At 41.1% G+C, this 16266-nt stretch overlaps 1 protein-coding gene across 1 annotated transcript in view; it reads left to right on the top strand.

Annotated features, from left to right (window-relative positions):
- abca5.L (ATP binding cassette subfamily A member 5 L homeolog) overlaps positions 1-1898 on the top strand; it is a 41807-nt gene extending 39909 nt beyond the window's left edge. Inside the window, exons 38-39 of the mRNA XM_018234670.2 lie at positions 297-352; positions 1046-1898. Coding sequence (XP_018090159.1) covers positions 297-352; positions 1046-1150 — 161 coding nt within the window. The 3' untranslated portion in view covers positions 1151-1898. The remainder of the gene's footprint in view (positions 1-296; positions 353-1045) is intronic.
- Positions 1899-16266: the final 14368 nt, after the last annotated feature.

Genomic DNA, 16266 nt, shown 5'->3' with positions numbered 1-16266 from the left:
GGCCAATATGTGGGCTGGCAGACTACAGGAGGCTTTATTTGGAAGTACACATGGCTTTTATGCAACCAAAAGTTGAGGAATTGAAAAATAATCACCTGCTTTAAGGCCACTAGGAGCAACATCCAAGGGGTTGGTGAGCAACATGTTACTCACGAGCTACTGGTTGGGGATCACTGCCTTAACTAAACAAAAGTTGCATTCCAAGCCAAGGATATCAAACCGTTATATGTTGTTTCAATCTTATTGTTATTTTTATCACTTACTATTCTACTTTTTACGTTCTGCTTTCTTTATAGTTAAACAAATGTATAACATTGAAGAATACATCTTCTCTCAGGCAACTCTGGAACAGGTAAGATCAGCAGAATTAAATTATTTAAAAAAATATATTTGCAAAATAGAATACTTTTACACCTTAAAAACATATTTATCTCCGTTGTTATCCCTTATTCTGTTAAAAATGTTTTCTAAATAGTGGCATACATTGTATGAGCATTTTATATCAGCTCTGGGATTCTGGAAGTTTTATGTTCAAGTGAAGTGCAACATATTGGATAAATAGATACTCTGGTTTATCGTTTGAGGACTTTCTAGGAGACTGTATATACTGTAAATGCCTTTATCGTGTATATGTTTGTTCCATAACTCCGTATGGGTTTCTTCTGCACTTCAACATATGACATCTTTACTTTTCCATAATTATCATCAGTATCAGTTTAGGTATCCTGCGTAGAAACAGGGCCCTCCTACCCCACTCTCTTCCACGCTGCACTTGTTGTTAAAGAGAAGCCTCTCTGTTTGAACTGTGTAAACTAGATGATACGGCTGCTCTTTAGACAAAATCATTATTTGTATTGGGGAAAAGGAAGCTGCTTGTGGCAGCCTATAGCCACATATTCTAGAGGCTCAAGCCCACCTTGCTTGACTTATGTTTCTTCCCCCTGCATTAATATCTTCTGAAAAGCCCAAGTCATGTGTTTGAATAAGTAAAATATTTATGGATGAATATGTTTAAGGATATGGCCATTGTGCTTTTGTCCTGCAGGTATTCATTGAGTTAGCAAAAGAACAAGAGGAAGAAGATAACATTGCCACAATGAACAGCACATTGTGGTGGGAGAGAAGACAGGAGGACAGGGTTATTTTCTGACCTCCACATACACACATATAGATCTATCTATGAATGTTAGCTAATGGGAAAATGTATAATGATATCCCTTTCCCTGCTAGAAGGGCCAGGAATGCCTTTCCCAGCAATATGTTGCTGACTCTCTTTGGCAGCTGAAGGATATGGACTTCTCACACCACAAAAGTCATGGAGTTGAGGTTGGTTTCAGACATTTCTTTTGGGCTTTGATGCAGTTATTCTGCATTCCTTCCCTAATGGTTACATGACAATGTTGCCTCATCAGAGGCAGAGAAAACTTTCTTTAAGAAGCAATACCCAAACTTTTTTCCTTGGAGCAAGACGGCACTTCATTAGAGCATAGATAACAGTGTGACCATTCGATTCTCTTGTGCTTTTCACAAAGTACACTGGAAACAGAAAATTTCTCTCTCTACTTTTCGTTTGTGCTGATGGAAAATGTTTCCAGTGAATGGAGCTACAAATATACAACTGACCTCTTATTTTAATTTCCCAATAGCTTTATAAGTCTGAAGCCTACGTATAACCACAAGCAGTACAGCACTACGTCATTCTAATGCGGCACAGTTAACACCTTTTCATGATATTTAATGTACAGGAGAAAAAAGGGAACAGCTGTGTGTCCATGTTTAATGTTTTTATTGTTGAATGTCACAACTGTTACTGTTTCTCTTCTGTTGGTTATGAATGAAAGTATTTAAAAGTAAAACATAGTATTGATTGCTGGAAGATAAAGTCTGTTTATAAGTAATGTGGTTTTTTTTTTGGTTTTTTTTGCTATTGAGTGCGCTGTCCACCTTAATGAGAAGTCTGGGATGAAAGTGAATAAATATGTAGATACTTATGAAGAACTACACAGCTATATTGCTATGTGATACCCCTGGGACCCAGGCCCACCATTAGAGAAGTATAAGCATCACTGGTGTGGCTAATCTTGGTATGAGCTAACCTTGCATACCTCATACCTCAACATCTATACAGAAATGTAACCTTGTTATGAGCTAAGGGCTTTGACCATTATGTTGTATGAGGCCCAATATTTCTGATCTGAAAGTGCACTGACATCACAATGAAACACAAAATGAATCCTGATTGGTAAGTACAAACAAACTGGTACCAAACCACTAGGGGCAGAGTTATCAAGGGTCGAATAGTAAATTCTAATTCAAATTTTCGAGTTTCAAAATTCACACATTTCAAATTTAATCCCCTTATTCGAATGAAAATTTGAATATAAGATTTATCACTCGTCGACCGAAACGGTTCTTATTTGAATATTCGCTACCTAAAATCTGCCGACAAGTCAATGGCAGATGTTTGTTGAGCCATCTGGAGATGTAAATTGCTTTCCTGACATTCAAGTTGTTTGTTTTTTTTCAGAGAAAAACTCGATTCATGCGAATTGAATAAGATTCGACTTTTCGTGTCAGAACAATTCGATCTAAAAAATTTCTTAAATAAACCTCCCAGTTGAATTGCGTGTATATTCAAATTAAAAAAACTCACATGGATTTGAAATTCAACCTTTGATAAATGGCCCTCTAAGTACGCAGTTACAGGATTAAAGTACCTATAATATCAGCACTGCAAATATTGTGACAGATTCGTAAATACAATTTGAGAATTGTTTATAGACAAAAACTGTTCAATTAGTCAGTGTGTTGCACCTTGTTTCACTCAACCTTATTAACATGTTTGCTAATGCCACAAATGAAGCTTCTCAACAAGTAGATAAATTCTTCCCCTATGCTGAGCCCCCACTCCAAGAATCCCCTTCTCTGTCTGCACCTGGAACCATTGTGTTAGCTCAGGTACATCTACAGTGGACTTTTGGCACCAAAATGCAAACTATTGCGCATGTGTGTCTGCACCTGGCCCAACCCAGTGGTGGGCAGAATATATCCACTAGTCAAGTCAAGCCACATCTGGCATCAGCCTTTTGGTTACAATTCAGTTGTTTCACTCACATTTAATTCCACTGCCCTGATCAGTGACAGATTTAAACCTGGTGCACCTCTAGGCCATTGATATCACCACCCCAACTTGACCCGCTCGAGCATGCCCCAACCCACTCTCACACGTGTCCCCTGTCCTCACACAGACCCATGCGCTTGCACTGCCATTACCTGTTCAGAGTCCCCAGTTAAAACACGGCCAGTGGGTATTATGCCGCCCCCAGATCCTTGCCGCCTGCGCACAAATCCAGGCATGGTCACAATGCACTTTTTATTCAATCACTTCCTATAGAACCATATTCCTTCAATTCTGGGCTCACTTTGATGGCACATAATGGCGTATAATAAAATTTGTTTACTCTGATAAGTGTCAAGTCATACTTAAAACTGAAAAGTCTGAAATCTGGGGTTTATATGGCGATTATCCATTAGTTGTAGTAATTATACTGTCATGTGGTATGGCTGCAGTAAATATGCCCATGATCCATTTTCTGCAGTGTGTACATCTGTGGATTAGTATGCCCCTTGGTAATTAGTCATTTTAGTATTTTAAATAAACATCTTTGGTGTTATGGTTAAATGGGAGTGTATAGGAGAGTGGCCAAAAATGTGCAGAGCATGGCCTAACGCAGGCTTTGTTTAATTCTTGGTGAGAGAACACAGAGGCCTCTGACTATTTGCACAATGCCCCCTCGTGCCAGTCATTTATTTGCTGGAATGTGGGAAATACAATATATTGGGGGAACTGTGCACAAAGTACAAGAGGGTGTGAGCGGAATTTAGATTTCCAATTATACACTGTGGATATTGAGGCGTCCCCGGTTGTGACTGGCCAAAGGTATGTACAAAAGTTTGTGATGCAACTCCCGGCACCCTCACATTTTATGGTGATCCTAACCTGATGAGACACAGTTCATCTAAGTGCTTACAAATTGTCAAATTCAATGGCATCAGGCAAGAGCCAAAACATCCAAATGTGGCATGACCCAATTAAAGTCATTTGCTTTTAACATAAGAAAAGCCCCAATATTTTGTATTTGTATGATGTATTTATATGATGTTCCTAAAGCAGCGCCAGGGATGAAATATGTGAGCTGGTACCATTAGGATTTTCATTTCAGTCCCAGTATAAACCATGGATGTACAAGATGGAAACTTTTGATATACTGCTGACCAATCAGAGATTGAGAGGGTTGGTGGTTATTTGGAAACATCCAGGGGCTTCTGGGACTGAGTCCATGGGTCTATCTCAAGGTCAGATAACACCACCAGGTACCCGTAGGGAGAGGAGAAAGAATACGAAAATAATCAATTCTGTCACTAGAATAGAGAGAGTGCTGGAATTGATAGAGAGTGCAGATACTAGAAGTGAGTGCTGGGATGCATAGAGAGCGCAGGAACTGGGAGAGAGTGCTGGTTCTGGGATGGATAGTGAGTGCAGCTGCTAAAGGAGAAGCAAGAATATTAGCAGTGAGGATTAAAGAGAATTTGGGTTTAAGGGTAGATTATCTGTTCAGGCCATTAAGGCTTCTGGTACTTACCTGGGCAGTTGGGCTCTGGAGCCAAACAAGAGGTGTTGGAATGTGAAATATGTTCTGTAACTTCTCTGTAAGTAGATGCACATGTAAGGGGTAAACTGGAAGGTAATAGGGGTCAGGGGAGGGATTGACAAAACATTTCCACCACCTGTTCCATTACATGTTTAAACAGTTTAAGTGGAAAGACAATGGCCTTCAATGCAAAACTCACCATGTGCTGTAGTTCTTCCCCCTATGGAGAACAGATTGGGATGTTTTACCTTCCCATGTTACAACTGGAGTAACTCTTGTCATGTGGTTATTGTTGGAGCTGGTGACCTGCACTAATGTAGAACTCCATGGAGGCTAATAAAGTGGGAGGTCTGTATGTAGGGGCCATATTTATATGTAGGAACCTTCTACCTAGACACAAACACCTCCCTTCCACCAGGAATCCTGCACAATAATACTTCCCAAGTTCACCTATTAATAGTGTGGCTTAAAGATAAATTGCTGGAATATGGGTGCTATGTGACCCCCAAATTAAACGAATGGTAACTATGGTCCATTAAGCTTAAAAAACTTTACTTTGTCAGTTGTCCAATTACCTTTAAAGGCCCTGAGTCAGAATGAACAAGTGCAAGAGAGAAACTGCAATAGTAAAAGATGGTCTTATGGGAAAATGGAGAGAGGGGCATAAGTGGGTTCAGATGGAAGAATGGAGTGGGATTTGTGAAACCATGCAATAAGGGGGGACGTAGAATCATGGAATGGGTGTAGGTGAGACTGTGCCTCTGGAACGACACATCACTAGTGGGAAATATTCAGCCGAAATGGAGATTCCTTAGGGATCTGAAAAAACAGCATTTTCATTTTAGGGTTAAATGTTTGATTTTTGGGGAGCACTGACAAGAGTTCAACAGCATTCTCTGTCCACATCTGGTTTCCATATCAGTGATCCACCCCATCTTTCCCCAACCCTTGTCACAGTGACACCCCCATACCATACATGTAAATAATGTAAGTGTATAATATATAGGCACAGCCCCCCATCTTTCCCCTGTCACCCCCATATCATATATGCACATAATGTAAGTGTATAATATATAGGCACAGCCCCCCATCTTTCCCCTGTCACCCCCATATCATATATGCACATAATGTAAGTGTATAATATATAGATACAGATATACCCCCAGTCTATCCCCCTGTCCCTGTAACCCCCAACTAAAATAAAAAATTAAGACCAATTGCAAATTGCCACAGAGCATCACTGTTTATGATTTACTAAAAGTTAATGTAAAGGTGATCTACCCCTTTAACAGTCCTAGTGTTGTTTTTAGGGGTTATTTACGAAGGAGGGCACAGAGTGCAAAACAAATATGGGCAATGATGATGTTATTGTACTTCACACCCTGCCTTCCACTCTGCTTGAATTAATAAATCTTGATATAAGAGTTGTATTTCTAACACTCTTACCCTTGCTGGGAGAGTAATGCAGTTTTTCTTTGCCATCAGAAAATATGTCCTAACCCTTCCCACCTAACCCCTTCTCAACTAACCCCTTCTCAACTAACCCCTTCTCAACTAACCCTTTCCCACCTAACCCCTTCTCAACTAAGCCCTTCTCAACTAAGCCCTTCTCAACTAAGCCCTTCTCAACTAACCCCTTCCCAACTAACCCCTTCCCACCATGTCATCTGTGGTGATGTTGGCCCTGACAACCCCAGATTTGTAGTGCACGTATTCAGGGGAGTAAGCAGAGAACTGTGACACAGCAAGAAGCAGCATTCTGGAGTCTACATCTGAGAGGTCAATCTCTTCTGGGGGTAAGGAATATCCCAGTGCTGGGAGAGCTCACCTGAAAGATGGATAAGATGTTAAGTCTTTATATTCCACTCGTCAAGTTGCCCCAGAACCATGATATCTACCTTCACACGCTACCCAGTAATTAGTGGAGGAGAAACCAGAGACAGAGACTCCAGAGCAGCCACTGAATCCATTGGTTCTATAACTGTGAGGACACCTCATTAGACCTCTGGACCACGGCACAGAACAGCAAGTCCCTGAGAACATTTACCTGGCAGGCTGCTCAGTAACTGCTCCATCTGCCTAATAGACCAGTTAAACTGGGGGAACAGCTATGGGAAGAGAAGTGTCACAAACCAAATCTCTGATCAGTGATGTCCCAATCACATATATACACTACTTTCCTATTTATCAGTTACTCATCTGCTGGCTGAAGGCATTGTGAATGGGGCCAAGCACCTTTAATCATGCTGAAAATCCACCTATGTGTACATGCAAGTCATTTGTTATATCCTCATGTCCCACCATGAAGCCTTGAAATAGGGTAGGGGCAGAAAGAAGGTGCAGCAGGAGGCAGTTAGATACGTAAAGATGGGAGCAGGCTTGGGGACATTAGATGTCAGTCCCTAGCAAAAGCTTGAATCCAGGGGGTTCTCTCTGGACACTTTGGTGCAGCTCTAACGCCAGACACTGAGCCCACACTGTGAGCAGTGAAATGGATTAAATAGAGCAGAACAAGGAAGTGAGATTGGGGAGGAATGTTCCTCTATGTACAAACCTGAATTATAATATAAACTCCTCTCCTAATGTGTGTCCTACGGCCCATGCCCAAAAGTACAGCAGGAGGTGGGCAGCCAATCACAGCTCTGGCTTTACAAATTCAAATGTAGTCGGCAGCAGTTCTCTGTCATGTCCACCAGGGAGGTGGCAGTTAGCTAAGGTTAATCTATTGTTGTGGAGTATATTTAGTTAGCGGCCTGAGCCTAATAGTCTTCTTCTCTTTTTTCCCCTATACTGGGGGACCCGTTTTTGTCAGGAGGAATGTAGGTTTCAGAGCCAGCTGCCTCCGCAACATCTTTCCCAAGTTTGAGGTAATTACACAAAAAAACCTGGAGCATTTAACCCTTTACATGGCAAAAATGTAGGTACTAGGTACTACGTACTACGTTGCAGGAAAAAGCTTCTGCCAAGCACGTAATAACTTTTTTTTCATTTTATCATTTTGCCTCATGTTTTTGCCCTAAAAACTGATTTCACAGCACAACTACTGGATCAAGCATTCCGACCTCTAACACGCTGTCAAATCAGTTATTTTATTTCATCAGTTTGCCTGATTTTATTTGAATTTAGTGATTTTAATACAGTGTTGTGCTTGCATTGTTGTTCATTAGCTTTGCACTTTGATAGTTTGGAATAGAAAGACATTTTTAGCAATTTTGTTTCGTCAGATTGTGTACTTTACAAATATATATGTTGTTTGGGGGTTTTTGTACTTTTAGGGGTCTTGCATCATATTATATGAAGACAGGTGCTTTGTTTACAGAAGGGGAATTGCCAGCCGAGAAAATTCATCTGCACTATTTTCATTGGGGGGTCTGTAAATGCCCACCTGCTTTGTCTACTGTTTTAATGCATATTGGGATTCAAACTGTACAGTAGACCCTTGGTGTTCATATTTAGGTTGTTTTACCATTGTATGTACCCTATATGCCACATGCTTAGGTAAAGTTATACATATTATACATAAAAGTGTTACTGGACCCCAGGTTTCATATTTAGGGTTTTTTATCTTGGAACCTAATTGTATGTAGGAGATGAAATGCTGCAACTTGGCTGTTTTGAGGTGATTTTCGGAAATGCTGCCAAAATCAGCAAATTTACGAAAGGTTTGCAGCTTGGTGCTTTGTAGTAGAATGACATAATGACATGCATACCCAATTTGGATTCATAGGAACGTGTACTTTCTGAATATATGGTTTTCTGGGGTGAACGTACTTATTTCTACCTTTGCCCTCCAAAAAATTCTGGAATAACAGAAATGATAGCTTGAATGGGGTGTCTTCATTTTGGGGCAACTAAATGCCACATTCTTAGGTAAACCTTTACAATCTGGACATAAAACTGTTTAGTGGACTCCAGGCTTTCATATTTGGGTTTTTTTATCTTGGTACCTAATATGACTATGAAGATTTTCATTCATCCAGGTCATGGTATATCTAGTACAGGTAAATCTAAAAACAACTGGACTTGCTGAGTAATCAATGAAGACGTTTCACTACTCATCCGAGCAGCTTCTTCAGTTCAACTGACTGGTGTGGGAAGTAGTTTGGAGTATAAAGATATATTAACCCATTTTAGATTTATCAGAAGCTGTTCTTTCTAATAATGTGTACTTTTCTAGGGTGAACCTACTGTTAGTGGAAAGTTTGGCCTTGAGTTTTGTGGAGTGGTGCTTTGGAAATTTGGTAGTGAACTGCTTGGATTTTTTTACCTATACAAGTGAGAAATCTCTATAAAACTATATATTTGGTATTGGCATGTTCAGGGTACACATAAAATTACACACAAAATTCTAGAATATTTTGAAAGCTTGGTTTGTCCTGAGCAAATAACAATGTATTGTTTTCCTGGATAAAGTAAAAGAGCCCCCCAGGAAAGGCCCTTAAAGTGAAATAGTGTAAAACGTTCAAAATGGTCTGGCAATACAAGTAGCAAATTGGCCAATCGGGCTGGCAGTGAAAGCTTAAGCTTTGAGTCCAATCCTAATTCTGAAGTCTCTTAAGTCTTAGAATGTATTGGTCAGCTTGGCTATTGTGTGAGTGCAGTGCTGGTCTGTATGTTCTGAGAGCAGGGCAAGTCCAATCAGTACAGACAGCAGCTGCAGGTAATCAGGTAATTCATGTGCAGGTAATGAGTAGGTAAGTCCCCTCCCACCCGTAGCAGCTTAGAGTGAAGCTCAGAAACATCAGGTAAGATTCTGTGTCATAATTCTATCCTGTTACTGGACAGGTTTGTTCATTTTAAATTAACATGTATTTCTTTTACTCTGCTTTTCAGACTTCAAGCTCATCACCTAGAAGCTAAGGCAATGCTGTGTTATATAGGTTAGTAGTGCAATGTTCATCCAGTGTATGTGTGAATGCATTGAGATACGGCCTAGCATGGAATTGGCAGACAAAGACTCTTAGCAGAGTTTTCTCAGCCTCACATAATGTAATAGCCAAACAGATTGTAAATGTCAAAACATTTCAGTGGCTCTGGGGCTGGCTCAGGTAATATCCAAATATGAATGTACATGTTATACATTCTCTGTTTTTGACACCAATTAATAATACAACAAAACTGAATAAAACATTTCAGTGACTCTGGGGCTGGCTCAGGTAATAACCTTTCACTGATTGGCCGGAGAGCAGGAGAAGAGCTCAAACCACACCCACCCGCCTAGAAGTGTTCAAGTTCGGTCCTGACCCTCATCCTGTGGGTATCGGGTCGACCCGCATATAACTAAAGTCTGGCCAATCAGTGAAAGGTTATTACATCAGCCAGCCGCAGAGTTACTGAAATGTTTAATTCAGTTTAGTTGTATTATTAATTGGAGCCTCCATCAAATGGCAGCTTCCGACTTCTAGGGTTCGTCTTTTATAAACATTGCGCCTGCTCGCGCCGCACCTTTTGTGACATCATTTGCGGGTCTATAAAAGCAACCCCGAAGTGCGATTGCGGGAGGGCGGGTTAGGGTCAGGTGCAGGTCTGGGAAATTACAACCCGCACATTACTGCCGGACTGTATTTAGGTCCGATGCTGCCCTAGGCATCAGACCTAAATACACTCCGTACATCGTGCGTATGACGTTACTTCTGCAATCCAGCCTGGCCCCCTACCCCCAGCGCTTTCACCAGAATCCAATGGATTTGTTTTGTTTTTTAATTTAAAAAAAATAATTTAGAGACGCCTGAGGGCCACCCCCCAAAACCTGTCACCCTAAGCACGGGCCCTGGAGTGCCTTTATATAAATACAGACCTGCTGATAGGGTGTGGTGTATATCAAACTGAGTGCCCTGCAGAATGTGTGTGCAGAACACCATCTCAGAGCAGCATGAGTGGCTAGGAATTAATGGATATATAGTATATCTCCTGTCTGCCATGTTTATCCAGTTGTATATACCATATTATTTCCACTTATGCCCTTTTGTTCTGAATCCAAACTAGGTTATTTACAGTGTAACAAAGGTTTATTTTCGTGGTTGCCCTAGAATTAACCATGCAGTATTCGTGTTTAGAATACTCAGAAGGCTAGTGGCTTACTCCAAATGATTTCTTGCATAGGGCATTGCTTATGGTCCAAGATAAGTACCCATTCTAGGATAAATACCCATTCCTTATGTGCTCAGTAGGCTTTAGTATTGAAGAAACTGGGCTCAATGGAGTTAGTTCTCTCCTTTCAGGTGGAAGTGTCATGATGGTTTCAAATCTGTGTTTCTTCTGCAGAAATAGAGTTTCGTGTTTTGTAATAGTTGTTTATCTCTATGTTCATTTGTGGGGGTATAATTTTTCTTGGTTTTGTCTGGAACTGATTCCATTCTGGTATCCAGATTGGATATTAGCTTGCTATGTCCAGGTAAGTATGACATGGAGTGTCCAGGGAAAGGGGAACATTGTGTCATACATACCGTGATTTTCCATTTCTGGACAACTCCATGTCAATGACAGGCTGGTCAGTCACTTTATCTGCTTTTAATTCACAGTTCTGGCTTGGTCATTGTGCATGAAATTACTGCTATGAGCTCTGGGGGTATTTGTACAAGAAATTGCCGCTGTGTAATTCTGTGGGTATGTGATAACTGTCAATCTATTTCTTTCTTTTTATCCCATTGGTGCTCCTGTCTCTCCCCTGTCACTTTTCCTGCTATTGGATCAAATCAACAAGGGAGCAATAGCACCTGCTCACAAATTATACAGCTCAAAAATTAAGGATTGCACACTCAGTCTTAAAGATACAAAAATAATTTTATGAGACACTTACAAAAATAATTGTATTAGACACTGGGCAACCTGTTATTATGTAAGTGTCTAATAAAATTATTTTTGTATCTTTAAGACTGAGTGTGCAATCCTTAATTTTTGAGCTGATGTATGTTACATACCTCCCAACATTTTGGAAGTAAAAAGAGGGACAAAACAATGTTTTTAAGCACGTAGCGCAGCAATTTTTTGACCACACCCCTTTCTGTGGCCACACCCCCTAATTACCATGTTTGTTTTACAAAATTTGGCAGGTTATGAAAGTTTGTAACAATTTTGAGACACAAAAACACAGTTTAGATAAGGAGAAATATTTTCAAAGTATCTTATTTGCACCTGTTGGCTGTTCTGGGCTCTCTGCTAAAAGCCAATTAAGTGAGAAACTTTGTTTCTTTTTCTGGCTGTTCAGTGCAGAGAAAAGAGGGACTTTCCAGTACAAATGAGGGACTGCGGGTTGAGCTGTCAAAAGAGGGACTGTCCCTCCGGGACAGTTGGGAGGTATGATGTTAGGAGGCTTCTTTGGGCTGCCCCCCTAGGTATTAGCACCTCAGCATTCCTTTTTGGGTGTGCGCCTTCCAAACAGCATTCTGCACAAATTATACAGCACTGATAAAACCCACCTCCTACAGTTCCCTCAGCACTGGAAAATAGGAAACAAGGAAGGATCTATGGAGCCTGATAAATCACGCAGTCTGCACCCTGATCACACAACACGGTCAGTAACTTTATCTGCTTTTAATTCACATGTCTGGCCAGTCATTGTGCATGAAACTTTGTACATGAAACTGTCATCGTGCTATAAGTTCTGGGGGTATTTGTACATGAAATCACCACTGTGCCATAAGTTCTGGGGGTATTTAAAATTACCACTGTGTCATTCTGCTATGAGTTCAGGGGGTATTTGTACATTAAACTGCCACTGTCATTGAGTTCAGGGGGTATTTTTCCATGAAATTGCCATCCTGCTATGAGAACTGCTGATATTTGTACATGAAAATATGGTATTTGGAATTACCACTGTGTTATCCTGCTTTTCGTTCAAGGGGTATTTGTACATGAACTTGCCACTGTCATTCTGCTGTGAGTTCTGGGGTATTTTTGTTATGACTTGAACATGAACTTGCCACTGCCATCCAGCTGTGCATTCTGGGGTATTTGCACATAAAAATTGCCACTGTGTCATTCTGCTATAAGTTCTGGAGGGATTTTTACATGAAATTGCCACTGTTTTATTGGTTCTGTGGTATTTGTGTATAGAATTGCCACTGTACCTTTCTGCAATGAGTTCTGGGGGTATTCACACATGAAATTGCCACTGTCATGCTGCCATGAGTTCTGGGGGATTTATACATGAAATAGCCACTGTGTCATTCTGCTTTGAGTTATGGGGGGAATTATACATAAATTTGCAACTGTCATCCTGCTATGAGTTCTGGGGGTATTTGTACATGAAATCACAACTGTGCCAAGAGTTCTGTGGGTATTTGAATTTCCAACTGTGTCATTCTGCTGTGAATTCTGGGGGTGTTTGTGCATGAAATTGCCACTGTGTCATTCTGCTATGAGTCCTGGGGGTATTTGTACATGAAATCGCCACAGTGGCAATTTTAAAAACCCCCAGAAATCATGGCACAGTTACATTTTGCTATGAGTTCTGGGGTTATTTGTGCATGAAATTGCCACTGTGCCATAAGATGCAATTTGTGCACCTCCATCGTTTTGCGGGTGTGGCTTTTAATTGTGGGTGAGGCTACATGTGGTGCAGAGCAATCCCTTTGTTTGCCTTTAAATCTGCAGTCACTCTGAGGAAGGATCACGTAGTCTTGAAACATTTCATCTTGTGTGAAAGTGTCTACAGCACCATGATTTACATTTGGGATCACCCTGTTTGCTGCAAAATAAGGTTTTGGTTCTCTGTGTGTGTTGGCCCAGAGGACCCATTTACCTTTTTTGTGGCCAAATCAAGCAGTGAACCCTTGTATCTATGTCAGCAGTATGCATGATGTACAAAATCAACCTCAACTCACATGCTAAGGGCTCTTACTGATGAGCGTTTTTACCTGCATTCCCCTGTGTTCCGTTTTTCTGTGTTCAGTCGCAGGGGAGCGCAGGAATAGACGCATTACATTTTTTCCAATGGGGCTGTACTCGCACAGGAGCGTGTAGGCGCCGAACGCAGGTTGAGACGCAACATGCTGCATTTTTCCTGCGTTCGGCGCCTACACGCGCCTGTGTGAGTACAGCCCCATTGGAAAAAATGTAATGCGTCTATTCCTGCGCTCCCCTGCGGCTGAACGCAGGAGAACGGAACGCAGGGGAGCGCAGGTAAAAACGCTCGTCAGTAAGAGCCCTAAGGGAATACCCACAGCTGAAATCCATAATTCTGCACAAAACTGGAAGAATGGTCAAAATATTAGGGGTGGGGTAAAAAAGGGAGCTCTTCTAAAAGCTAAGCAGCCTGCTCACTAGCACAAAAGAAATTACACAGGTCAGAACCAAATGGCAGGTACCAGTTGAAGGAAGTTCTGGATGTCGAAGGGTTACTTAAGGTAAATGGAAAGCTATTCCTCCCGTTGAAGCACCGAAGGGGCAACCTGTCTGGTGGGGCACTACTGGGGGTTGGGGCAACTCCCAAACATGATGTTTATGGGATTAATTTGCCATATCAGTCTCCGTATGTGCAGAATAATTTTGCCAAGATACTTTCCTTTCTAAAAGCACTTGTGTATGGGTTAGACAGGTGTGCAGCAATATGTATAACACTCCTATTAGAGCATCCAATGATCTTTAGTATCTCTGGTATCGCTTTCCCACCCGCATGAAATGATCTGCATGGAGAGCCCATCCTGTGGGTGCAATGAAACTGTGTTTAGTTCATGTATGGAGCGTGTGGCATGTTACTCTCCCAGAAACATCGTTGCGCTTGTGGATTTTTACCCCAAATGAGGGAGTGTATGACCCACATGGACACAGTGTCTTCATGAGCTGAAGAAGCTTCTGTCCCATTATATTTGGAATTTGGTTGAGATTTGTGTGCACAGAAATGCTGTACAGACCTTATAGCATGAAGCTGCCAGCTGGTAGTTAAGGTGTGTTGCAATCACCTATTCCTATTCTTTCTCGTTAAGGAATTGATTTTGTGCAGGACTTTTGTTCCACATTACTCCCTGTTACTAAGCCATTAAAGGGCATGTAAAGGCAAAAAAATAAAATCCCAATTTTACTTTCTTTAATAAAATAGAAGCCTATCTCCAATACACTTTACAAATGTGTACCGTTTTTATAATAAACCTGACTGTATGCAGTGAAATTCTCTCTTCATCTACTGCTGTGGATAGGAATTGTCAGACTGTCTCTAACTGCTCTGCAGGGAAACAATCATACTTATGAACAGCAGGGGGAGCCCTCATCTTACTTCCCAGCCATGCAGAACTCAAGCAGCTTTGTTTGGTTCCCTGTAGAGCAGTCAGCAACTGTGTAGAGATTTGTATTGGATTTTATTTTTTACCTTTACATCCCCTTTATTGTGTCCAACTCCAGCTGCAGGGACAAAGATTATGGAGCCAGATTTAAACAGATAAACTGGGATTCTATTTGGAGGATTATTATGCTGCAGCCACTGATTCTAAAGAGTTGGAGAAAGTTTGTATTAAACAATACAAAAACGATAAAATCCACATTAGATTACATGACAACACAGGACCCAGTGCAGTCTGTATATTCTGATTATTAATCAGTCTTTCTGTATCGGCTTCTGGCAGATATTATTTGACTTGTGCTGTTTTGATCATTTATGAGGATCCCTAAGCAGCCCAGACCACACTGAGCATGTGCACAGTCTTGGTCTTACAAAGATGTTTAACAAAGTTACAAGATGGTGACCCCCCTGGGGCAAACTTTAAAAGCATAAATTATTTGTTTGATTAGACTTGTGGTGCAGTAAGTTCATGTTTATGTTTAGTATACAAAATACAGCATTTCTAACATTATTCTATTTTACACTGTACTTTAAACATGAAGTTGGCGCTGCATTGATACCGCTACATAGTGCTTTGTGAGGCATTAAATGTGCATATTAGTTACCATTAAACCCTAGAAACATTGCTTGGTCAACTATTTGCAACTAATTGATGAGAAGTCCTACATGGAAGGTGCATGGCCGTGACTGCTGGACAGTTATGGGGCACTGCCAGTAGCACAGATTATATATATGATAAAAACCAGTTACGTGATGTGGAGAAATGTACTGACCCAGCAACCTCAGCTCCTTATATAAATCCCTCCTTTCTCTAGTGACTGGGCAGAGGCCCATATATCTAGTCAAGCAGATCTGTATCATAGGCCCTTAAGGTTAGGACTACTTACTGTCCCCATTTTTTTATAGTGTTTGGTTAGGGGTGCTCCTTTCTCTTTGGACTTCAGGTGCTGACCCAGTGGATGGGTTTTAGGGAGCCTGGAAAAGCCTAGTAAAGCTAGGACCCTACCTCTAGTGAAGTCAGGGAGCTGGGACCCTGAAAATAAGGGTAGAGGCAGATACAGGTTACTTTATGTGAAAGCACTTTCTAGGAAAATGAGTGTGTGCAGAAGTAGTTGCAAGAGCAGCTTGTGCTCCATCCAGTGGGTAAATTTACTAAGCGGCAAAAATTCACCAGTGAAACACTTTGCCAGGCGCAGATTCGCTCAGACAATGCTAATTTACTAAGATGCGAAGTTGCGTTACTTTGGCAACCATAGCGAAGATGCGCTAGCGTTCAATTCTGCCTAGCGCAACTTTCTTACAGGTCTTCGCTCAGGCTAATTTGCATACGGTGGGAAA

Source organism: Xenopus laevis, chromosome 9_10L, assembly GCF_017654675.1.
Source record: "Xenopus laevis strain J_2021 chromosome 9_10L, Xenopus_laevis_v10.1, whole genome shotgun sequence".
Taxonomy (NCBI): Eukaryota; Metazoa; Chordata; class Amphibia; order Anura; family Pipidae; genus Xenopus; species Xenopus laevis.
Note: the sequence above shows the minus strand (reverse complement) of the source record. Positions and strands in the feature narration are given on the sequence as shown.